This window comes from Salvia splendens, chromosome 7, assembly GCF_004379255.2.
Source record: "Salvia splendens isolate huo1 chromosome 7, SspV2, whole genome shotgun sequence".
NCBI classification, from domain to species: Eukaryota; Viridiplantae; Streptophyta; class Magnoliopsida; order Lamiales; family Lamiaceae; genus Salvia; species Salvia splendens.
In genome coordinates this window covers 9,637,508-9,663,509 of record NC_056038.1, presented here as the reverse complement: position 1 = coordinate 9,663,509, position 26,002 = coordinate 9,637,508, and the positions used below count along the sequence as shown (strand labels likewise).

Sequence of the window (26,002 nt, the reverse complement as noted above, 5' to 3'; positions counted from 1 at the left end):
ATTTTTCGATAACAATACTTTTCTTATAAAACCATGTACTTCTTTATATGCCACATGTACTTCTTTTTTCCTCTAAAATTTGTTTATTATTTTTTTGATATATAAAAAATATTATAGTATTAAAATGTCTCCTTTCATATAACTCCATAGAAATTAGCTTTGGACACAAAAGAAATACTAGTACATAAAATAAAGGTTATTGTTAGTTCTTAGTTTTATTGTTTTGCTTTAAATTGACGAATTGTAGATGGAATCGTGAATAGATTTAGTAAGGAATAAACAGTTCTAAAATAATATTGGTACAATGTTTTCTTACACCAACATTTTCTTACCTTCGTACCCCTAATTATAACCAATATTCGGTTAGTTATATTCGAAGAATAGAATAAATCGTTCTAAAATAAGCTACTCTCTTCCTATAAAAATGGAATTTTTTGTTTGATACATCTCATAAATAGTCCATTTTTATGGTAAAATTTTTCACTCTAATAGTCTAATTGGGTGGAATCTATTAATAATATTTTAATAAAAAAAATTTATATCTCTCTCATACTTTATTAAATGCTATTAATATTCATGTAAAGGTTTTTATTATGGGCAAGAGAGAGTATTGCTTTATAAACAATTTTTTGTTTACCGATACCAATCGATTAGGATTTGGGCTAATTCCTTAGCCGATTAATCGACTATTCTATTCCGTTATTAGAGCATCCGCAATGGTTTGAAAATCGTTTGGACGAGGCCTCTGCATCGTCCTTGTCTGACCACTGCAGGTGGACGGACGAGCGGGTCAGACAAAAGTTTGACTGTGGACAACGGGTCGCCCGACTCTCGTCCGGCGCCTCGTCGCCATTGCAGGCCCATGGATGAGGATGATGCACGTGTTTTTCTTTTTTTCTTTTTATTTATAATTTTTCAAACATTACATATACTCCCTCAATCCACTTTTTTCTTTCATAATCACAAGCACAATCCACTCATCTTCTCTTCTCTTCTCTTTTCTTATCAAATATGGATCCCAACAATTTCCCAAACCCGAACAGTGTCGGCGACGGTATGCCGATGTTCTGCGGTGGCGGCGGAGCCTGTTGGCCCGGCCACGAAAACTACAGCGTTGAGACTCCTAGATCTGTAAGATCCACCTTTGATTCAGAGGTGAAGTTCGATCCGTTCTTCAACACCGACTCTTACGAGGTCGATTAGATGGAGCCGAGTTGCATGCTACCTTCCGCTCTTGAGCCGACGAGGAGAACACTGAGTACGCCATGAAGCGTATGGACTACGTCATGGAGCAGTACATCAAGGTAGTTGAGTGTTGGATCGATATATCGGAGTATCCGATATACTCTAACAACCAGACGATGACCAGGATGTACGGGTGGGCAAAAAATTGAAAACCGAATATCCGAACCGAACCAAACCAAATCAAAATTTGAAATTCAATCCGATTTTTTGATTTTTTGGTTCGGTTCGGTTCTGTCCGGTTCGGGCGAGACGAGATGGACGCGGGACGCGTTGCAACGTCCCGTCTCGTCACCATCCCGCCGAGACGCCCGTCCCACCGAGACTGATGGCGAGCCATCTCGCCACGCGCCCGCGCGACGTGGTGCGCACTGGCACCACGCGTGACGCCCACTCGCCGGCCCGCGAGTGGGCTTCGTCACGATGACGCAATAAATAAATTTTTAAAAAAAAATTCAAATTAAAAATAATAATAATAATAAAAAATCAAACGGTAATATTACCGTTTTTGACCGTTTTTTACTATATAAATACTCCTATTTCATCCTCATTACACACACATCTATTCTTCCCAAATCATCTCCATTTCCTCTCCAATTTTCATCACAAAAATGTCCGGCGACGGAAACTCTGGCGGTGGCGGCTCCGGCGGGTTTGACATCAACGCGTTTGGCGACTGAGGGAGCATGTACAATGTATTGGGTGGTTCGGGTTCGGGTTCTGGTTCGTCGACGCCGGGCACCCAAGGCTCGTCGACTCCGGCGGGGTACCAACCACCCAATTTTGATGTGGATGCATACGCTCGTCCCTCCGCCCCGAGGTATTCACATGGATTATCCCAAATTATGGAGGATTATCCGGATGAACCCACCCCGGAAGGAAGGTAAAGGCGGTGGAAGTTCCAGTGCATTCGACGCCGTGGAGGAAGAGGCGGAGGCGACCGAGGAGGAGGATGTAGGCCGGCATCCGTACAGCCGCAAGGACACGATGGCTGTGTGCAACACCTGGATCAGCGTCTCGTACGATCCCATCGTCGGGAATCAACAAACACGGAAGTGCTTCTGGGAAAAGGTCACCGAGGCCTACAACGAGATTAAGCCGAAGGGGTCCCGCCGCCACACATTGAAGATGCTCCGCGCTCACTTTGACTGAGTCGACAGAGAGGTCAAAAAATTCTGCGGCATCTACAAGACTGAAGCGGCTCATTACCAAAGCGGAGCCATGGGAGCCGACATTCTGAGATCGACTTTGCGAGTTTATTTCGACGACACCGGCAAAGAATTGAAACATGTCGATGTTTGGGAGGTCATCAAAGATGAGGCAAGGTGGGCCGGCGGTGTCCAGTCCAGCACGGGCTCGACCTCGAAGCGCACAAAGCACACGATGGGTAGCCAATACTCGTCTAGTGGGGGCGGTTCTGTTGGAATCGTGCTTGGTCAAATGATTTTTGACTAATAATAAATGTTACAAGACATTTAATTTTGTGAAATTAAATGCAATAACGTTGATCTACGTTCTGAGTGGATGACCGTAGTATATTCATTTTCTCAAATCCGATTCCCGGTGAGTGAGAAATAATATATTAAAGTTGGTCACAATAAAGCTAGAAATGAGCTATATGAAAAGATTAAGGGATTAAATAACTAGGTGTTAATTATCCTACATCGGGGATGATAAACTTCTTTGATGAAGTATTTAATCAGATGAATTATCATATGTAATAATTATCGTGGAATAAGACGGGTGACAGAGCTCACATGCGCGCGCCGCCGCCGCCCGCCCGCGACCCGCGCACCATGACCTGTGACCCGTGCACCGGGTGTCGGGTGCCTTGGATCTTGGCAATTGGTCTTTGGGTGGTCTTTGGGCTATTCTTTGGAGCTGGCCGTTGAGCGTGGTTCGAGCCTCGCTTGTTCTTTTTAGACCACCCCAAACTCCACGCTATCCCCGACGGGTCATGGTCCACGTCATGGTCCCGCTGGACCCCGACGCATGACGGGAGACAAAAGGTTCCCGCTGGACCCCGACGCACAACGGGAGACAAAAGGTCCCCGCTGGACCCCAACTCACAACGGGAGTAAAAAGGTCCCTGTTGGACCCCGACGCATAACGGGAGACAAAAGGTCCCCGATGGACCCCGACGGTCCATGGTGTATCCCGTCGTGTAGCATGTCTAGGTGCATCGTGTCTTTTCAGCTCCCACTGGCTAGTGCACCAGTCAATAACCCCCGGCGGTTACAGTTAAGCCATCATGACACACATAATTGTTGTTGACTCTATCAATGCCCTGCAGGTGGACTTGGCCTATATATAGGCATGCATCCATTGCATTCTACATAGAACATACACAAGCATCTTGCATACACGCTCTGTCCCTCTCTGCATAATCTTCCCCGTCGAAGCTCTGCCCCCGCCTTACTCCCGTTCGCTGGAGCTCTGTTGCTAGCGGTGCTGCTACTTTAGAGACGAAGCCGTTTTATCTTTGGGGACGACACGCCAAACCGGGAGCACTACCGAGGCGTATCTCGTCTTGCGGAAAGATGACTCATCGACTCGGCTTACCACTTTCCACAAGTTTTTCCGTGTAATTTTTTGTTTTCAGTTGTTTCTGTGTAATTTCTTTGTTTTATTTTCCATTGTAATTTCGCCCGACAAGATTTGTCTATCTCGTTTCCACAACAATCGCAAGACGAGATATTCTTGCCACTAAAGGAGTTTACACACCAAGTGAACTTAAATCAACACATTTGCTTGGAGATGTCGACTGACCCGTCTACCGCCGTTCCATCCACTGTGTCCCCCATCGCTCCCGCCAATACGTCGCCGGACATAACGATGATCCCGACTCCTGGCTTCTCAACCTCTTCCTCAACAACCCCTTGGGTGTTTGACAACCTCTTTGGGACGGTTTCCGGATTCACCTCGAGTGGATCGGTCGGTTCCACTTTCAGTGGTTCCATTGGATCTTTCATTGGGTCGAGTGTCGGGGCCTTCGGGCACGGCACGGGTGTTGGATCCTTCGGCGTCAACATGAGTGCTAGCTCCTTCAGGGGCAGCACGGGTGCTGGACCCTTCGGGGTCAGCACGAGTGCTAGCTCATTCGGGGGCAGCACTGGTGCTGGATCCTTCAGGGTCGGCACGGGTGCTGGATCCTTCGGGGTCGGCACAAATGTGGGGGCCTCCATGCTCCACGCAACTATGGGGGGTACTGTGTCCCACCCAATTGTTAGCTCCTAGGGGGCAACAGATTTGGTCCCTTTCATGGGACAAACTCGGAACCAATGGCACCAAGGATGATGCCACCCGCCGAGAAGCCATCGAAGTTCACAGGAACGGATTTCAAGAGATGGCAACAGAAAATATTGTTCTACCTAACAACATTGGGCGTCGTGAACTTCCTCAAGGAAAACGAGCCAACCCTGCCAAGCGAGGACGAGGCACGTGTCGAGATGTACGTCGAGTATGACGTTTGGCGCAAAGGAGACTATCTTTGTAAAAGCTTTATTTTAAGTGCTTTAGATGATAGTCTCTACAACGTGTATTGTACTGTTCCCACATCAAAACAAGTGTGGGAAATGCTAGATAAGAAGTACCGTAGTGATGATGCGAGGTACTAAGAAATTTGTAATAGCCAAGTACTTGGACTACAAAATGGTCGACTCCCGACCAATAATGGACCAAGTGCAAGAGTTCCAGCTCTTCATTCACGACCTTGCCGCCGAGGGAATGGCCCTGCCTGAAGCTTTCACGCCGGGCACGGTCATTGAAAAACTTCCACCCGACTGGAAAGACTTCAAGAGCTACCTTAAGCACAAGCAAAATGAGATGAATCTTGAAGACTTGATCGTGAAGTTGCGCATCGAGTCAGACGTGCGCAGACGCAATGAATTGGCTAAGGGCCATGACCAAAATGTTGCAAAGGCCAATCTGTTGGAGCGGGGCGGTCCCTCCAACAAACGCTCCCGTCCAATTGCAAAGGACAAGGGCAAGAAGAAGCAGCCTGCGAGGAAGGTTGAAGGCAACTGCTACAACTGTGGCAAATCTGGCCACTTTTTCAAGGACTGCCGCAAGCTGAAGAAGAAGCCCGCTGCCCACGTTGTTGAAAAAGTGTTCAAGGACTGGGATGAAAGTGACCTTGTTGCTGTGGTCACGGAAGAAGTCAACCTTGTTGATAACAAAGGTGGCTGGTATATCGACACTGGAGCTACTGCCCACGTTTGTGCCGATAAGAGCAATTTCGCCTCCTACACTGCAGTTGAAGGGAGAAAGATCAATATGGGGAATCAAGCCTCGTCTCAAGTCCTCGGCATTGGAGACGTGATTCTCATGATGGCGTCTGGCGTCACCATTACTTTGAAGGATGTGCTGCACGTCCTGGACATCCGCAAGAACCTAGTGTAAGGATCAATACTAGTAAATAAGGGGTTTAAACTTGTATTTGAATCTGATAAGTTTTCTTTGTACAAGTTTAGAAAGTCACTCGGAAAAGGCTTTGTAACCGACGGACTTTTCAAGCTTAGTGTAGCTGTACGCCATGTCCCTAAGCCGTTGGCTAATAATAAGAAGGCATCTACTTCTTCTTACTTGGATGAGTGTTCTAACTTGTGGCACAATAGATTGACACATGTAAATCCAAATGCCATTAAAAGATTAGCAAGTTTAGATTTACTAAAGGCAAATGAAGTAGAAACTCAAAACAAATGTGAAACTTGTCTTGAGGCGAAAATGACTAAGTTACCGTTTCATTCGGTTGAACGGAACACAAAATCCCTTGAATTAATTCACACGGGCGTATGTGACTTAAAATTGGTGCAAACAAGAGGTGGTAAAAAATACTTTATCACATTCATAGATGATTGCACACGATATTGTTATGTCTATCTTTTAAGAGGTAAAGACGAAGCAATAGAAGCGTTCAAAAGTTATAAGAACGAAGTCGAGAACCAACTTGGATGTAAAATCAAAATGATTCGAAGTGATTGGGGGGGGGTGAATACGTAGCCCCGTTTGAGGAATTATGCAACGCAAGTGGTATAATTCACCAAATGACTACACCATATTCACCACAATCTAATGGTGTTGCAGAAAGCAAGAGGTTCAGGCAGCGCCGCTCAAGAGGTTGCCTTGCAGGAGGTTGAGGGCACGACGGACGATGCAACGGGCCTCCCGTGGGCGCCGTCGGCCGCAAGGGACCAAGGCGGCGAAGACGGCTAGAGGGAGGAGGGGCTGAGGCGAATCAAGCCAGGTGGGCTCCCAAGGGCCGCCCTCCTCCTTAATGTCCATGTACTTCACTGCCACGATGACAGACACTTCCCGCATGACGCCTGCCCAATTTCAAGCCCATCATGCCGGCATTGTGTATCTAGCGGGACAACTTGGTATTCCGCCTCCACCGCCCCCGGGGGATGATTCGCCGGCTATATAGTTTTTATAATTTCTATAAAATTATATTTTAAATTATGTCTTTTTTATTTATTTTGCCACGAATTTAATTATGTATTTTTTTAGGATTTTAAGTTGTAATATTTATTTTATTTAATGAAGAGTGTTTTTATTAATTGAATTTGTTGGAAATAAAAATAAAAAATGAAATTAAATGAATAGTTAAGGGATGAGATGGTTAAGAGACGGATAAGAGACGAAGGGTTGCACTGTCTCTTAGTTAAGAAATAAAGTGAACAGTACAGTGAGACCGTGAATAGTTAAGAGATAAGTCAATTAAGAAATAGATGAAGTAAGTGTGAATGTTATAATAAATTTTGAACACATTTCGTGGCTTGTAATAAAAGAAGATTGCTAATTACGGCATCGCAATGAAAAATGATGATATCATGCAGCAAATTGTTCAGCATCTTGAACTCTTCTTCCAAATTCTCAATTTAATTAAGCTGTCCATCTCAATAATAAAGTATAGAAATCCAGCTCCCATTTGATGTGAGTTGTTGTGCATACATTTTCAACGCTTTCGCATTGAACCAACATCTAGATTCTACAAGTAGTAGTTTCCGCAGCGCTTAACCAGCGTCGCAAATCGCAATCTGTCGCCCTTGCACACGCATTCTCACGCCGTTTCACCAAGGTAACTCCGTCCAATAAAATAGGGTTGTTCATCTGCTTACCATTTTTGACCAAGCTTTGATTGGTTTTCTGCTTGTTCTATTTCAGTCTATGCTGATTCCGATGCTGACTACTTATTTGTGTTTATAGAAAAGGTAAGCATTCACGAATTTTGTTGTTCATGATGTACAAATTGTTGGTGGTTTATGCTGGCTGTGTTGAAGATGATTTCTGATTGATGGTTTGTTTCCGTTGATTATTGTTATCAGGCAGGGATTTGAGTGTTATTAGATGGTGAATTTTGGGGTGTCTCAAATGCACTATGCAAAGTTCGGGAGGATTTTGATTGGTTGTTTGTGCTTGGCGTCTGTGGCTATCATCGCAAACAGCCAAAGGACGCCTCAGGGAGAAGGTAATTGTTTCTCTTATTTTTACCTTCCCTTTCCCTCTTCATGTCTGGTGGTTTTGAGGGATTTTTGAAAATATTATTTATGTTTGTTTTGCCGAGTTCAAATGGACGTTTTAGATGTTTAGCATGATCCGAGTAGTATAGACTTATAGGTGAAATCGAAAGGAACTGATACATAGTTATAACCTGAATTCTTGCAATGGGACCTCAAATAACATCTGTTGGCTCTCGATGAAACAAGGGAGAAGAAAGAAGAAAAGAAAGAAATATTTGACATGTAAGTTATGCAACAAGATAGTGATCCAGGGTTCATATGATAATCACTAGCAGTTTTACACGGACTAGAAAAGTAAACTCTAAGCAACCTAGTGTAGCTATCTGGCCCCAGGTCTGAAACTATTATCTCAATTGCTTCTAGATTGATAATGTTAACTGTAAACTCCTAAATATAAATGTGGAAGTTTGCTTCTGACTATTCTGATTTTCATGATGGTGCTTGAAGATAGCTGTGATGTTTCTTCCTTGATTGATTAATTCTATTTGTTTCTGCCAGTTTTTAAGTTTAGGTGTTTCTTCCCTAATTGACTCTGAAATTTCCCTGCTTGACTGTGTTTCTTACTCAGTTTAGCAATAACAATATCAACATTATTACTCAATGTCTACAGTTAATGCATTGCGATCCATCAAGAACAGTTTAACTGATCCCTATAAAAATCTTCGCAACTGGAACAAGGGGGATCCATGCACGGCAAATTGGACTGGTGTTATCTGCCACATTTTAACACCTACTGATGGTTATCTGCATATTACAGAATTGTATGATTTCTGTCTCAGGCATAAATTTCTTCCAGAGTACCTTTCTCCATGTAATTCTTCCTTTTTCATGTTTCTCAAAATGGTATATTGATAAACATATTGCAGCACAAAACCCACTACAGTGATCAACTAAGGCAAAAATCTACTCCATAAGAGAACTAATCTCTAGACAATGCATTTCTACAGAGCAAGATACTCTTTTGCAGTGCAGACTTCATTTTTGTTTGTTTTTGGGGTCAATGTCTTGTCCGCTCTATCTGTATTGTATTTTCTCTCGTCTACTCTAGTTTAATAAAGTGTTTTTGTTTCACATCAAAAAAACAAAAAATAAATAAATAGTAAAAAATTCTGTAGAACACCCATGTAGAAATAGAAATGTGGAAGGTGCCTTGTATGTAATCCTTTTAGGGCATAGTTGATTCTTCGTGTCGTTAGATTTTCCTCAGTGCATTTTCGCTTTATATCGAAATACAAATGTTGACTTACATATTGTCACTTCAAAAACAGGTTATTGTTAGATAAGAATCTTTCAGGAACTTTATCTCCAGAGCTCGGCCGTTTCCCATATATGAAGATACTGTGAGCTATGCGGCACGGATACGGATACGCGTATCAGTATCCGAAGGATACGGATACGCGGATACGGCTCTTTCCCAAACAACCCGATACGCGGATACGTTTTAACTATTTTTTTAATAAATAATAATAGTGCATAATAAATTACAAAATAGATATTCTAATGTTATTATACAAATAAAAATAATAAAATTACAAAATATTAAAAGCTAAAGTCAATTTCTTTTATGGTCGATTACACCACATCGATTTTTTGGTTATACTTATCCATATTACCAATAATATTGATCAAAATATTTATTTATAGTTACAAAATTAGACAAAGTTAATGGAGTAATAAATTGGCCCAAAAAATGAGCCCCAAATATACTCCTTTTCCATCGTGACTACTTCTTGCCCAATTCATTCTCCCATTTCCAATTTTCTTCAATCCCTAGTTGAGGCAATAGCGGCGCCTCCCCTTTCTTCTTCTTCTTCTTCTTCATATCCGATTAACTGTCAATTTTGTTCCCAAATCGGATTGAAGTTCGTAAATTGAAAGTTGCGAAGTTCTTCGACAGAGATGGACGTTGATTTCGAAGAGGAGAACCTCAGATCTTTGCAGATAGAGGAGGATGAAGGCCCAATACGGCCCAGCTCGCGGATACGCCGAAGGATACGTATCGAATCTGAGGTTTCCCGGCCCAATACGGCCCAGCTCGCGGATACGCCCAGGATACGTATCGACGGTGTATCCGTTGCGTATCGGTATCGGATACGTATCCGATACGTGATACGGCAACAGGGTGGCGTATCGGTGTTATATAGACTGTGAGTACTGAGTACCATATCCTGTATCCACTCTGTAAAATGCTCTGGCATAATTCTTCTAGCTCTCATGATGACTTCCTGTCTATTGATCTGTTAGGGATTTTATGTGGAACAATATTAGTGGGATAATACCAAAGGAGATAGGCAACATCACATCTTTGGAATTGCTGTGAGTGGAAGTTGATCTTTGGCTCGTTGGTCAATGCTTGTGCTTTGTTTTTTATTTTTTTCTCAACATGCAATTTTTTTACATATTTCCAGATTTAATATAACGCCATGTTATATTGATGTAAACAGGTATATGTGTGTATATCAATGGCATAATAGATGGCTACCAAAAATAACAGTATAATGAATTCGTGGTATTTGAAATAATGTGCGCGTGCGCGGTTGTGCATTCTTACTGAGTTTTACTTTCTTTGTTTTCAGGCTTCTCAGTGGAAATCAGTTAATTGGTTCCTTGCCTGAAGAGCTCGGTAAACTATCCAACTTGAACAGGATACAAGTTGACGAAAATCAAATATCGGGACCTATACCACTGTCATTCTCCTACTTGAGCAAAGCAAAACACATGTAGATATCTTTTTGCAAATTTTATGGGCTCCTTTTCTGATTATATCAATTTCTGAAAGTACTTATCCTTTTCAGACTAAACTAATGTGGTTTTGGCCTTACAATCTTCCTATCTTCTCATCAGCCACATGAATAATAACTCACTCAGTGGACCAATACCACCGGAGCTATCCCGACTTTCAGTTCTTGTTCATTTGTAAGTTGGAATCTGTTGTTACTTCATTGGTAATTCTAGCATCTCATCTAATTTACTAACTTGAGTTTCTGCAGGTTGCTTGACAATAACAACTTATCAGGACGTCTGCCCCCAGAATTGTCAGAACTGACACATCTGCTAATACTGTAAGCCATTGGAAACTCATTAGAGGTGTTCAATCTGAACATGCTACAATTTTTCCGTTATAGTTAGTTAGTTACTCTTTGGTGGTGTAGAGAGTCTAGGTGACAATTGATATGTTCACACTATTTATCTGTTGATATTACTTGATTAGCATCTGTGATCATTTACACTTGGAAATGTTACTATACCTTAAAATGAAAATTATATATTGTCTTATTAATTACAATACGCAACTGAACTCTTATATGTCTAATGTCTTTCAATATGCCTCACCTTCCCGGTGATGAAACTGAAGTTCCACTGATATTATCCTCCAGTTTAGAAATTCCAAACTTCAAAGATGCTATTAGTTAGTTTTGTTCTGTGCTCCACTAATGTTCTATTTAGCATAGGAAGCCATAGACGCAGTCCTGATTTCTTACTCCCTTCATATCAATAAGAAATATTATCTGTTCTTTCATGACTAAAGACTAATGTACTTCTTATTCGGATCTTATTGATTTTTTTTTTGCCTTTTTTCTAGTCAACTTGACAATAACAACTTTAGTGGAAGCACAATACCTTCTTCGTATGGCAACATGACACTCCTGTTGAAGTTGTAAGTTGAGGCAATTTTTCATATTACTCTTGTGTAGTAGTAATTAATTACTGGCTTGTAGTCACACAGACCAGTTCCTGCACATGTTTGAGAAAATTCATGTTCTACAATATAATTAATGGTATTTATTGATCTTGATGATCTGTATTCTTTTTCCTAAAAGAATTGATCTTCCAGAATAATACACGAACTCGGGTTTCTTCAAGATATATTGGTAATAGTCAGGGTTTTGTTGGCTGAATCAGGAGTTTAAGCAACTGCAGTTTATATGGGGATATTCCTAATTGGAGCAATATGCTGAATGTTGCTTACATGTAAGTACGGATACTTAGAATATTCTCACCTTTTATCCAACTTATAAATCTTCCTTTCAGAAAACAGATTGGTTGATGATCCGCATTTTCTTTTGTCTGATAAAATTTTCAGGCCTCTTAGCTAGCATGCTGGCCTCTTAGCTAGCATGCTGTTGTCCTGCAACTTAACTTGTATTTTAATTAAAGTGGCTCTTTTGATTATAGAGATTTGAGCCTGAACCAACTTAATGGATCCATACCAACAGGTGCACTTTCTCGGAATATTACAGTCATGTAAGAAACTTTGTAAAATTGTTTAAGGCTTTGAAACTCTATTCACACGGATTTACCATAAAAAGCATAAGAAGTTTCACTCTCCTAGGACTAATAAGTTTGCTTTCTGTCTGTGTAGTGATCTCTCCAACAACACTCTCAATGGAATTGTTCCTGGAAGCTTTTCCGAGCTTCCTCTTTTACAGAAATTGTGAGGATAATCACTTCTCAGATTTATCTCAAGATATAATAGAGTATAATAGAATCTATCCTTTTATGTCTCTGAACTCAAGTTATTGTTTAGAAGTCTACTGAAAAACTGGATTAGTCAGTGCCAGCTCTAGTTCCTAATGTGATGATCTGATTGAATCTCACCTCTCGTTTGTGATGCAGGTCCCTTGCAAATAATTTATTAAGTGGTTCTGTTCCTTCCAGTATTTGGCAAAACAGGATTCTAAATGCATCAGAGAGACTCATACTGTATGGCCTGATTAATGATAAATGCTTCCTTCCTTTCATCCCCTACCACATAATTATTTTTTACAAATATCATGATGAATTATGAATAACAGATATTCAATTGAAGTTGGCACTGAAAAATAGTTCAAATATGTTAATAAGTCATTTTTTACTTTTTGATGTTACAGAGATTTTACAAACAATAGGCTTTCAAATATTTCAGGGAGTCTTCTCACCGCTCCCAACATCACCATCGGGTTCGTCATTTATGTAGCTTTCAGTTATGATAGTTTTCCTATGTTAATCTGGGTATACCTGATAGCTGAATGTGTTTGCACTATACAAAAATTTCAGGCTCCAGGGAAATCCACTATGCTCCAATAGGACCCTCATTCAATTCTGTGGGCCTAATGAAGAACATCCAAGCAATTTAATAAATATCACAAGGGTCAATGGTTGTTCTCCTCAGTTATGCAAACCTCCATATGAGTATGCCCCGGCATCTCCTGGAATGCCTTGTTTTTGTGCTGCACCGCTTCATGTTGGATATCGCTTGAAGAGCCCAGGGTTTTATGATTTTGTTCCCTACCTCAGTGATTTTGAGGAAGAATTAAGTAGTGGGCTTGGTTTGAATATCCATCAGCTTGCCATCAATTCTGCTATATGGCAGAAGGGGCCTCGTCTGAGAATGTATCTTAAAATTTTTCCGCCACACAGAAATAATAGCATGCAATTAGTTAACGACAGTGAGGTACTCCGGATTCGTGACTTGTTTAGTGGATGGAGGATCAAAGATAACCATGTGTTTGGGCCCTTTGAGTTTCTCAACTTTACACTTTCAGATGCTTACGCAGGTTATCTCCTTTATAAGTTATCATAGATGTCAAGATGAACACTTTATTTGAGATTAAATGCCTTAACTGGTGAAATGGCTTTAATGTTATGAATTTGTAAGTGATGACTCATGAAAAATATTTTTGATTATGAGACTGCACTCATATAAAGCTACTCTGTTACAGATTTTCTCCCTCCTTCATCATCTGGCATAAGCAAGGGAGCACTAGCAGGTATTATACTGGGAACTATAGCTGGATCAGTCGTTCTATCTGCATTTGTCTCGCTTCTTATCTTGAGAAGACGCATCCATAAACATCATCAACTATCATCGAAACGCCTATGTAAGTACCTTTAGGGGTTTTTTTCTTCAATAACACATTTGACATGCTACCTTATGTCATGATTCCTACTACACAATAATTATAGAATCTGTTGACTTGCTGAGGATTGTTGTTAATGAATGCTTAAATTGGATTTGTAGCCTCTGTTGCATTACCTGCGTCCTTAATTCTAGAGTCTTAAGTTATAACTGGTGCAGCACTTAACTATTTAACGACTTAAACTTAGTGCCTTCTTTGTAACATTTTATTGCAGTATCAAGGAGCTCTATCAAAATCGATGGCGTGAAGGATTTCACTTACAGTGAAATGGCACAGGCCACGAATAATTTTGATAGCTCTAGTGTGGTTGGGCAAGGAGGTTACGGAAAGGTTTATAGAGGTGTTCTTGCTGATGGTAAAGTTGTTGCTGTAAAGCGTGCTCAAGAGGGATCACTTCAGGGTGAAAAAGAGTTTCTTACAGAAATAGAACTACTCTCAAGATTACATCATAGAAACTTGGTGTCCCTGTCTGGATATTGTGACGACCAAGGTGAACAGGTATCTATACTGCTCCATATTTTAATCTTTATACAGTTAACAAAGTAGCTCAGTCAAACTTGTAGATCAGATAATACTAGGTTGCTATGTTTATTTTCTTTTTATAATACAAATGAATGATAAACACATTTTTATAAATGACTAGTATCCCTTGCTTCCGCTCATTTTGTCCGAGGTTAAAAATGTATCCCTCTTAATCTTCTATTAATAACATGCAACAAAACAGAATCCATTGGCTCCCTATACAGTGATTTATGCATTTTGGATTGGACAAGGGAGATTACTGCCCAAAATTGGGAATTAGTGAATTTTATGACCTTGGGGTATGCTATATAATGGGCTTCAGCACTGAAGTAAATACAAGGCCATGTTAGTTATAGTGAAAACCAAAAGGAAATGGGAAACCTCGTTTATATATTTGTTCTGCTAATTATTAGAACTCTTGGTCAGGTAGTTGATGCTCATGTATACCTGTAAATTTCCTGGTGCAGATGCTGGCTTATGAATTCGTGCCTAATGGCACATTGAGGGATAATCTATCTGGTAAATTTTTGACAGCAAGCCTCTTGAACTTTCGTTTATATGGTATGAAATTTCCAGAAGAAAACAAAATTTCAAGCACTTCTGTGCCGGATGCATGACAGCATTGAAGAACATGTGATGCCAAAGTACCATTTAAAGGCTAAAACATCGGCTTAATACAACTATAACATTTCACTAGAAATTTACTTTCTTAGTTGTGGCGATTCAAATTCTTATATTACTTGTCCATTATTCTTTTGACTGTAGAGGTCATGAACTGTTCTGAGGATAGGGAGACTTGAACTCTGACTGTTTGATTTAATTTAAATTAATATTAAAAAGATAATTATATGGAAGCATTGAATTAATTAGGTTATATTGATGATAATTCAGGGAAGTTTAAAGTGCCACTGAATTTTGCTATGAGAGTAAGAACAGCATTAGATGCGGCCAGAGGCATCCTTTACCTTCACACAGAAGCTAATCCTCCAATATTTCATCGGGATATCAAGTCGAGCAACATATTGATGGACTCGAAGTATAGTGCCAAGGTTGCTGATTTCGGACTGTCAAAGCTGGCCCCAGTGTCTGAATTCGATGGCAATGCCCCTAGTCATATATCTACAGTTGTGAAGGGAACCCCGGTAAGGCTCAATTGAAAAAGCAGTGACTAGATTAGTTTTTATTTGCCTACTGAGCAAATATCAAACTGCAGGGATACCTTGATCCGGAGTATTTCCTAACTCACAAGCTAACAGACAAAAGCGACGTTTATAGCCTTGGGGTAGTATTTTTGGAGTTGCTAACTGGAATGCACCCTATTTACCATGGGAAAAACATCGTGAGGGAGGTACTATTTTGTTTAACTAAGTCGTTTTGAGGCAGAGCATTATGAGGTGTACTTATGATGATTGTTGCATCAGGTCAACATTGCATATAACTCTGGCATTGTATTCTCGGTGATCGATGAACGGATGGGATCTTATCCTTCGGAATGTGTCCAAAAGTTCGTAAATCTGGCGCTCAAGTGCTGCAAAGACGATCCAGACGAGCGGCCTTCAATGGCTCAAGTGGTGAGGGAACTGGATAACATATGGATGATGATGCCAGATAAAGATAGCGAGATAAGTGAGTACCCAGCAAAGGAGGTGATGGGTAGTCCAGTATCTTCATCCAGGGTGAGTTACCCGGGAAAGGAGGCGATGAGTAGTCTAACCTCTTCATCTATTGTGACAGCGTCGTATGGTTCAGTAAATGTGAGCGGCAGCGACCTGATCAGTGGTGCCATTCCTGGAGTTGCACCGAGGTGACACCTTTTTTATATTCCGTGTGTGTTTTTATTGATAAATGAACTGAAATTTGCAAAGGCCGCGCTATGATGGGCTCGTGTTAGTTTGTGGTATAGGGGGAGATTAGTAGATGGATGCACATAGTTAGTTACCTCCCCTTTCAATAATACCAGACCTCAGATAATAATCAGTATAGCTATAGGAGTACACTCGCATAGGTATTAAACTCTTTTATTTTGCAGTTACTCCCCATGTATATACAACGGAAATATGGGGGGTTTTTTGGTTTATAAATTATCAATTTGAGGCTGCTTATTTGCTCAAATTTTTGTTTCTTAGTAAATAAATTATATAAAAATAACTGATTAATGATTTTGAATATTAAATCTATTTGTTTTTACCAAATTTCAAATTAATCAAACGGAAATAACAAGATTTTCTAAAATGATGCATTACATCATAAAAGCACATATATAACATGTATACAGTATTTAATCTCACAAATGGTGAAGTTTGGTCAGATATTGGTTTTTTCCGCAACTATGAAAATCAGCTAGAAAATCATGAAGTTTGAATTTCTTCTCAAGTAGTATGTAAGAATTCTACAATGCTTTTTAGTGAAATTGTGGTATCTGATTTGGAAGCTATTGGTATATGTGATTTAGAAGCCGAAATTCATACTTTCATGCTATGGTCGATAAATTAAACAATATTGTCTATTATTAAAAAAACGATATCGTTTCATGAGAAAACGTGAACAATATATTATGCCATAGGTGGCTCAAATTCTTCACCATGGAATAATTATAAATAAATTCAAATTTCACAAATTTTTAATTAAATTTTATTATGCTTTATAATACTACCTACTTAATAAATGCAAATGTAATAATGCTCACAAAATATATGGTTACGTTTATTATCCTGCAATGAAAAAAAGGAGCTCCAAGTGGTCACAAGCTAGCTCAAGTGCTCAACTAATAAAACAAAATTGACAAAAACACAGCATTAAATTCAATAGCCTTTCACAGGCAAACCTCAAAATTAGGAAGTTTTCAGTATCTGTGTTCCATCTTCTCCTTCTCCAGATACCATTGCACATATCTGCAAACCACAAAACACCAAAACACTTTGTATTAAATTATCAACAGATTGCAGATATCATACATTTCATGCCATCATCAACAAAAACTCAAAATTGCTCTTCCACACCAATGGATAACAATCACAATTCACACATGTGGTGATCTGATCGGCGAAGAAATGTGTCGCATTAATAAATGACAAATTCTTACGAATGTGTGCCGACGAGCGGACCGAGCAGGAGAATGGTGCTGATCCAATTTTCGGAGATCTTGTGGGAGATCTTGCCGGCCAAATCCTTCCAGAGGCCGGGCATCACCTTCTGCTGGAACGGCGACAGCGCGTATGTCACCAACTTCATCTTCACCGGTATTTTCCCCATTTTCTCTTTCTCTCAATTCGCACGCCAATTACGTAGGGTTTGCTAAGCAATACGAATTTATATTGGAAAATTCTATGATCCGAATCCGATTGATCCGGGCTACTCGACATTGCATTGTTCTCTTCTTTATACGTAGTACTTTCTTTCTATTTTTCCTTTTTTTTTCTTTTATACTCCATATTTTATCGTTCGGCCACAAATAATTTTGGTTTATAAAAATGTACATATCATTTATTTTCCTTGAACTTTTCACAATAAATATATCTCAAAGTAAATATAATTAAAAGTTAGTATTTGTATTCCAAAAGAAATTGTGTGGAACATTGGAGTTCACACGTATAGCATTTCTAATGTAAAGTTTTGCAATCATATGTATTTAATAATAATAAAATACATGACTTGTTTACACAATTGAACCTCTTTCTGAATGTTCTTCAATGGTTAGACTGTTAAAAAGTTAAAGAGCATTATTAGAAATATATCAAAGATCATTGAATCTAGAAGAGTAAAGGCCAAAATTGGTCCTGAACATATAGTCATTTTACGATTTTGGTCCTAAACATTATCTTTTGGATTTTTTGGTCCTGCACATATGGACATTTGATCATTTTGGTCCTGCACATATGGAAATTTGATCATTTTGGTCCCCCGTCAACATTTTCGTTAAAAACTAACGGTCAACATTATCTTTTGGATTTTTTGGTCCTGCACATATGGATATTTGATCATTTTGGTCCTGCACATATGGAATTTTGATCATTTTGGTCCTCCGTCAACATTTTCGTTAAAAACTAACGGTCAACGGCCGATTTTTGGCTAAAACAATGGGTTGGGTCGGGTCGTGTTTGGGTCGGGTTTGGGTTACACGTTAAGAAAAAAAATAATTATTTTTTATTAATTAAAAAATTATAAAACTTTAATTTTTAGTTATTTTTGTTGATTAAAAATATTATAACGACTAAAACATGATGTTATTATACGATTTAAACATGATATTACACAATAAAATAAAAAATTACCAAATTAAAATAATCATTTTTTAATCAAAATAATAAAATTAAAGTATATTAATATTAAATCTATATAATAAAATTAAATAATTAAAAAATTATTTTTAATAAAATCTAAGCATAATATTTTCTTCAAATTCATGAAAAAATTAATTAAAAAATACTATACTTTAATTTTATTAATTAAAAAATATTAATTAATTTTTTAAGAATATTATCCTTAGATTTTAACGAAAATATTATGCTTAGATTTTAAGAAAATATTATTTTTTTCTTAACGTGTAACCCAAACCCGACCCAAACACGACCCGACCCAACCCATTGTTTTAGTCAAAAATCGGCCGTTGACCGTTAGTTTTTAACGAAAATGTTGACGGAGGACCAAAATGATCAAAATTCCATATGTGCAGGACCAAAATGATCAAATGTCCATATGTGCAGGACCAAAAAATCCAAAAGATAATGTTGACCGTTAGTTTTTAACGGAAATATTGACGGAGGACCAAAATGATCAAATGTCCATATGTGCAGGACCAAAAAATCCAAAAGATAATGTTTAGGACCAAAATCGTAAAATGACTATATGTTCAGGACCAATTTTGGCCTTTACTCAATCTAGAAAATCTCATAGCATCCATTGCTAAAAAAGAATTTTGAGGTATAGCTTCTTTTATTGTTGGCAGTGTTATAATTATTCATTGTAGTTCTTTGAGAGCTTTCACAGTGTATGATTCTTTACATAGACTTCCTTTAAAACTTAGTATTTGTTGAAACAAATAGTCCTAGTATTTTATTATCTCAAAGGCCATATAACTAAGCATTCGTTTTCGACACATTTATTATTTTAACAGTTACCAATTTCTTTAGAGTTATGGTTAAATAACCTATTTTCTTCGATAACAGAAAAATATCCCAAAAATTCTATCGAATATATCTATTTTGTTGCTTCAATAATTTATAAAATATGTTGAAATTAAAATCTTAGTTCAAAGTTTTTCCAATCTAGAGCATAACATCAATACAAATGTTACAAACAAATTACCAAACTTGCTTTTAAAAAAAAATATATTGATGGATATTATCATAGTACTTTGTGTTTATTTCCTTTTTATTTTCTTCTAAGGAAATGAATCTAATGTACGTTGAAATGTTCAAATAGCCCAATAATTTAGTTAGCCCACAAAAAAAAGTCAGATCCAGGAAGCTTCTGGAGTCGGAGACCCATCTGACATAATCCCATGCGTAAGCCCACCACCCACCCTTTCCTATAAATTAAACGCTTTCTGCGCATCAACCCTAGTTTCTCATTTTGCAGGGGGCGGAGCAACAACACTCATCTCGCCATGGGAAGAAGTAAGTTTCTCTTGTTTTCACTTAACACAGTTTTATTGATTTTATAACTGGTAGACATCGGAATGGATCACCTCCTACACTATATACTACATTTGCTAATACACCACTATAAAGTGGACATGTAAATTTATATTGAGGGAAAGAAAATCTATTTCTAACATAATCTCTTTAGCCTTTCCGTGACTTTCTCTCTTTTGTTTTCTATTTCTAATATTTTAATCAAAGTAATTGTGTTATCTCATTTTAAAAAAAATACTAATAATATCACATTGCTACTTATTACTATGAACGAATTTATTATTAAGATTTCTACTTAAGCCAAATGATTTATTCTCAATGATTTCATAGCTATGATATACCACATGCTAAATACCGAGGATGTATAATATAAGCATTTTTATTATTTTAAAATATAAAATGGCAACATAAGTTTTTAGTGATTGTTTCAAAATAATTTTTCTTTTATTATTTTCTTAATTTTTCATATTGTATTGAAACAAATTTCACGATATAAATGATTCCTATAAAAATAACAAATATTGCATGACTTATTCAAAAATTAAAATTTTGTTGTGATTATTTTTCACTCTAAAGTTCATGTGCTTTAAGTTGTTTAGGCTATATATATCATATACAAAAAATCATAACTTTTCACATTATTTTCTTCGCAAAGAAGAACACATTCGTGTATAAACAAGTGTATTTGCTTAGATTATAGAAAGACATCGTGTGGCTAATTAATTAGGTTTAAATAGATTCATAATTCATAAACTGATCTCATAATAAGCATAATTCTCTTCGTAATAAAAAAATTTAGAAATGCTAATTACTAATACAATTATTTATAAAAAAGAGTTTACACATTTAGATTAAAAATGGTAAAGAGAGGAAATATGAGAGAGGTTGTATTGAAAATGGATTCTACCATAATTATAGGTTCCACATGTCCACTTTATAATGGTGTATTAGCAAATGTAGTATATAATGCATGAGGTGATCCCTTCCGGGTAGACATGGCTTTTTTGCAATTTTGCAACTATCGGTGTCAATCTGTAAATTATCATTATATTTTGTGGCTGAGCTTCGCTGAGAATGTATGATTCTGAAATATTGATGTTGATGGCATTAGAGAATGATTGCTTTTTTGTAGAAGAACACGACCGATTTTAATTTTCTATTTGGTTTAACTGTTTTTGCTTTACTTTACTGTTCAGAAAATGTAATTTATCTGAGCTTTAGGTTAGAGATTCTTCAGTTGAGTTCCAGAATCATTGCTTGTTGTAGAAGAACACGATCGGTTTTGGTTTTGTTATTAGGTTTAACTTTTTACTTGAGCTTCAGTATCCAAAACATGTATTTAAGCTGAGCATTAGGTTAGAGATTCTTTAATTTATTATTTAAGCCCTTGTCTTCTTAATCTAATTATGAGATTGGTGACGGCGAAGATTTTGTGACATGTTGCTCCGCGTTTTCTCTTTATAGTTATCAGATTTGCAGTCATGAAAGTTTGGTTTTCATTAGTGTTGCAACCTTGATATGCTCTTTCCTTTCATTGGATATGTATTGATGCTTTTTTTAAATATGTATATTACCTGAACTGCACTAAAGTTCTTTTGTGAAATTTTTGTTTATTGGTGTTCAGTTTATATGTAAATATGGGATTCTTGTTTTGTAGGACCAGCAAGGTGCTATCGTCAAATCAAGAATAAACCATACCCAAAATCACGGTTCTGCCGTGGTGTGCCTGATCCCAAGATCAGGATCTATGATGTGGGTATGAAGAGGAAGGGTGTTGATGAATTCCCTTTCTGTGTCCACTTGGTCAGTTGGGAGAAGGAGAATGTGTCCAGCGAGGCACTTGAAGCTGCGCGTATTGCGTGCAACAAGTACATGACCAAATTCGCTGGGAAGGATGCTTTTCACTTGAGGGTTAGGGTCCACCCCTTCCATGTGCTGCGTATCAACAAGATGTTGTCGTGTGCTGGAGCTGATAGGCTCCAGACAGGTATGAGGGGTGCTTTTGGCAAGCCCCAGGGCGTGTGTGCTCGCGTTGCCATTGGGCAGGTTCTCCTCTCTGTCCGCTGCAAAGACAACAACAGCCAGCATGCACAAGAGGCGCTGCGTCGTGCCAAGTTCAAGTTCCCTGGCCGTCAGAAGATCATTGTCAGCAGGAAGTGGTACGACTTATATTTCCATTGTTTACCTTCATTATGCATAATTTTATTCATTTGCTGTATCTGACCACCCATTTCTCTAATGTGCTTGTGTTTTGCTTTGTGTAAATTTCAGGGGCTTCACTAAATTCAACCGCAGTGATTATGTGAGGTGGAAATCAGAGAACAGAATTCAACCTGATGGTGTCAATGCCAAGGTTTGTTCTTAAATTTGCAGCTGATTTTATTATTCTAAGACCATCATGATATCTGTTATCTGTTTTACTGTAACTAGGATTCTTATTCAGTTGATAATGTCTTGATTCATTTGGATTTTTTTCAGCTTTTGGGTTGTCATGGTATCTTGGCGAACCGGAAACCAGGGGCCGCGTTTTTGACAGCTGTTTAAGCTACAGAAGATGATAGGCTATCAAAATATCGTACCAAGCATGAGATCTAGACTTTATGCTGAATTTGCTTTCATATTGTTGTTTTTCATTTATTTACTTTTTGACTCGTGTTGGAACTTTTTCAAAGAATTTTATTCTTATTTTATGAAGAATTTTGTGTTTACTGGTTCTTGTCTCATGGGGTGCTGTATATTTTGATGCACGTTTAGTCTTACTTGGATTATAATTATTTGCCTTTTTAGATTAAACTATGTTATTTTTATCAGATTTGAATTTTTATGTCCCAAGCATTGGATCTTGTCAAATACTCCCTCCGTCCCAAGATATTAGACTCACTCACGTCACTTTAGAGTGTCTCAACATACTTGAGTCATTTTTATTTATGTTAAAAATCTACTTTATTACCAACTCCACTTACAGTATTTAAACATCTCTTAAATTCTTGCGTCAAAAAAATCAGTCTAATATCTTGGGACGGAGGGAGTAGTACGTTTTTATTTACTTGTGTTTCTTGATTAAAGAGTTTAGTTGCCTTTTGATTGTGTAATCAGAGTTGTTTAGACCTCTGCAGGTTTCTCCATCTGGTTGGTGTTGTTCTGTCTTTCTCTCAAGTATTTTGTCTGGTTCAGATGCTACAATGTTTGTACCATTTTTGTTTAGGTACTCCAATTCTTTTACTATATAAGCTCGCAGAAGTTCATTCTCTTTGTAACAAAAATCCTAGTTGCTATCATCCCCGAAATAGAAGCAACAGATACCGCTTGTTAGCAACATTCCATGCTTTATAATCATAGACTACCTTGAATTTGGTTGTCTCAATCAATTTTAAGACTACAGCATCACCATTATCCAGTTTGTTGTCATGTGCAAATGCTCTCCATCCACAGCTAAACCCGACGCTTCTGCCTATGTAAATGGCCCCTTAATCTGAGTCATCGTTTCCTAACACTACATCTTCTGTAGACTTGAGAATTGTGGTCTTTGCAAAATCTACTTGGAAGCCCCATCTTCAACTATCTTCAAGGTTCTTCAAATGTGAAGTTAAAAGGAACTATCGTAACCAGAAACATACACATTTCCAAGGTTCTTCAAACGTGCAGTTAACAGAATTATGCAATCGTTATCAGTTAGTTACCTATTACAATAAATACAAGTATAGCACACAAAATGAGTCAAAGAATTAAAATGTTGAATATATGCAATATCAGAAATGTTATTAAATCAAAATAACTGGGAAAGTTTGTATAAAGCAAATAAATGCCAACATTGAAGGCAGACAATTTTGTACTCCGCATATATGAAAACCAGGTGACATTACAAACACATGAATAAAAAAGAAACTGACTGGAAATCCAAGATAAATTCAGGATCCAAAATCTGCAACCAGCAGGCAGTACATGTCAGCTTATTATCTAGAGATGCTAGTGAGCTTTCTTTCCACTGACAAATCGAGTATTGGTATAATAACTACCTTCAGTATCTGTGCTCCATCTTCTCCTTTTCCAGGTACCACTGCACATACCTGCACACAAAAATTGGTATCACTTAGTCAAATAACCAAGGATTAAAAATAAAAAATCAACGATTATAAAGCACAGCAAGTTAGGGAAGGGAATGGGGATTGAACTCCGGCCTCTCACTCTCAAACGGGCGACAAATGCCACTATACTACACGTATGTGGTACAACCAAAAAAAAGCAGCTTTAGTACAATAATTAATTGAAGGCAGATTGGCAATTTTGTTCGACACGGAATTACAATGACCATATAATGCTACGATATTTATGCTCACAAAAGCCAAGAAATGGGATTATCCAATAACATGGCTCAATGCTCATCATGGTATATTTATAACCAGAATGTGGAAACAGGGTAGGGGGCAAATGAGTGGAATGGAGCTAACAGTGTTTCTCTTTCGTTTCTTTGTCCTGCTTATTTTCCTTTTTTTGTCCAAGTGAGTGCTCTGAGTTACCTGTTCTACGTTAAATGTTGTGATGTGGACCATGTGGTTGGTAAGCATTAGGATAAGTGGTGAATGGCGATGAAAGCCAGTTTAACTTGCCTCCATCTTAGCAAAACTTAATTACAACCCCATTCTCAAATCAATCACAAAATAGGTGAACTAGAAACTAAACTAAAGCGTCTCAAACAGGTAACCTTCCTTCACATGGGAAATTTGATACTCCTATCTACTTCATAGTTCATATTCAAGAATTAGTTGACTAACCGCAGGACCTAAGCTCCCAAGGATTCAATATGGTCTACACTCCACAAACACCAAAAGCAGAAATTGATATAGGAGTAAACATGTAACTACTGTACCATGACTGAAAAATGTAGAAAGAAGAATCATTCTTTAGTTATATAGAATAGCAATTTTGTTTGTGATGTTGCAATATACTCCCACAGATAGGAATAGCGCGTCAACAACACAATCAGACCCCAAAAACTCTTATATACTATCAATTTAGGATCAATATTCAGTCATAGCTGTCAATGCAACAATCTACTCTTTATTCATTCACCGAAACCGCAGTAACCTAACCTAAATTAGAAGGGAAAATCGGGTTTATGGGGCACTTTACACTAAAGATTACGTAAATGTACCCATTTTGTTATCTATTCCAAAAATGGGAAAAACGCCAACCACATTGGCGTTTCTATTAGTAAAAACGCCAACCTCATTGGCGTTTATCTTCGCGTCGTATTGGAGGTGTATTTTCGCCAAATACAGCGACGGGAAAAAACGCCAATGAAGTTGGCGTGTATACCAGGTAAAACGCCAATGTAGTTGGCGTGTTTAATTAATAAAAACGCCACTGAGGTTGGCGTGTTATGCTTAAAAACGCCAATTTGAGCGGCGTGTTTCTGTTGAACCATATCCTTATCAGATCTCCCCCAACATCGCGACCCTAAACACTTTCCCTCCCCAAAACGCGAAAACCCTTCCCAAACGCATAAAAACCTTTCGCTCGGGTCGACCCGGTGGTGGATTTAAGCGTGGATATTTTGAATTTGGCTAATTCTTTCAACCATTAGTCCTTCTAATCGGTTAGTATATCAAATTTTAGACTCATTCTTCTAAACATTAGTCTTCCAATATTTGATTGATTGTTGTGATAATATATATTGTAGTGTAATTAATATAATAGTTTGACCAATTATTATGGGTACACTAATATTTTGATGGATTATTATGATAGTATATATTTTAATGGAAATATTTTGACCAATTGTTATGCTATTATATGTTATAGTATATTTTATGGATTGTTATGATAATACATATTGTAGTGTATTTAATAGAATTATTTTGTCAATTTTTTGGCTGACTCTACATAATGATGAATGTAAAAATAATACATATTTATTTGTGTTTTACATTATTGCAGATAGTATGACGTGGTGTGTCAATTTATATTGGGGTGGAAAGATAATTCCCGGAGCAGTTATTTCGTATGATCCTCCTTTTGCTAAAGGATTCATTATGTTGGATGAAACAATTTCGTACGATGACCTTGTGGAAAAAATTTGTGAAAGGATGGGGATAAGCATATATGAAAACAATATTCAAATAATATGGAAACGTACTATATGCTTTGGATCCGGAGTCACGTTTATAGGTGTTCAACTAGAAGA

The 26,002-nt window shown here is 38.0% G+C and overlaps 2 protein-coding genes across 8 annotated transcripts; both read left to right on the top strand.

Moving 5' to 3' along the window:
• Positions 1-7,029: 7,029 nt before the first annotated feature.
• On the top strand, positions 7,030-16,297 carry LOC121741000 (probable LRR receptor-like serine/threonine-protein kinase At1g06840). 7 transcript variants are annotated; one of them, XM_042133680.1, is made up of 22 exons: positions 7,030-7,321; positions 7,450-7,454; positions 7,569-7,711; positions 8,374-8,524; positions 9,032-9,103; positions 10,008-10,079; positions 10,340-10,483; positions 10,608-10,679; positions 10,754-10,825; positions 11,347-11,421; positions 11,667-11,735; positions 11,940-12,008; positions 12,127-12,198; positions 12,381-12,467; positions 12,635-12,703; positions 12,801-13,300; positions 13,466-13,624; positions 13,878-14,161; positions 14,653-14,704; positions 15,077-15,327; positions 15,399-15,533; positions 15,607-16,297. In XM_042133680.1, the coding sequence occupies exons 3-22, from the start codon at positions 7,591-7,593 to the stop codon at positions 15,991-15,993; spliced, it is 2,913 nt and encodes a 970-aa protein (XP_041989614.1). In that variant the 5' UTR covers positions 7,030-7,321; positions 7,450-7,454; positions 7,569-7,590; the 3' UTR covers positions 15,994-16,297. The 7 variants fall into 7 exon arrangements, with proteins under 7 accessions (XP_041989614.1, XP_041989613.1, XP_041989616.1 ...); XM_042133679.1 differs by having other exon boundaries at positions 7,408-7,454; XM_042133682.1 differs by lacking the exons at positions 9,032-9,103; positions 10,008-10,079 and having other exon boundaries at positions 7,031-7,321; positions 7,408-7,454.
• Positions 16,298-19,709: 3,412 nt separating this feature from the next.
• On the top strand, positions 19,710-22,526 carry LOC121741971 (60S ribosomal protein L10-like). The gene is made up of 4 exons (XM_042134966.1): positions 19,710-19,800; positions 21,476-21,977; positions 22,090-22,171; positions 22,297-22,526. The coding sequence occupies exons 1-4, from the start codon at positions 19,791-19,793 to the stop codon at positions 22,360-22,362; spliced, it is 660 nt and encodes a 219-aa protein (XP_041990900.1). The 5' UTR covers positions 19,710-19,790; the 3' UTR covers positions 22,363-22,526.
• The last annotated feature ends 3,476 nt before the right edge of the window (positions 22,527-26,002 follow it).

Bases quoted from the DNA above. Each gene is read 5' to 3' on its own strand.
- LOC121741000 (XM_042133680.1), top strand. From the start codon at position 7,591: ATGGTGAATTTTGGGGTGTCTCAAATGCACTATGCAAAGTTCGGGAGG. The intron at 7,712-8,373 runs GTAATTGTTTCT...CAATGTCTACAG, and splicing joins AAGGACGCCTCAGGGAGAAG to TTAATGCATTGCGATCCATC. The intron at 13,301-13,465 runs GTTATCTCCTTT...ACTCTGTTACAG, and splicing joins ACTTTCAGATGCTTACGCAG to ATTTTCTCCCTCCTTCATCA.
- LOC121741971 (XM_042134966.1), top strand. The intron at 21,978-22,089 runs GTACGACTTATA...TGTAAATTTCAG, and splicing joins ATCATTGTCAGCAGGAAGTG to GGGCTTCACTAAATTCAACC. The intron at 22,172-22,296 runs GTTTGTTCTTAA...GATTTTTTTCAG, and splicing joins CTGATGGTGTCAATGCCAAG to CTTTTGGGTTGTCATGGTAT.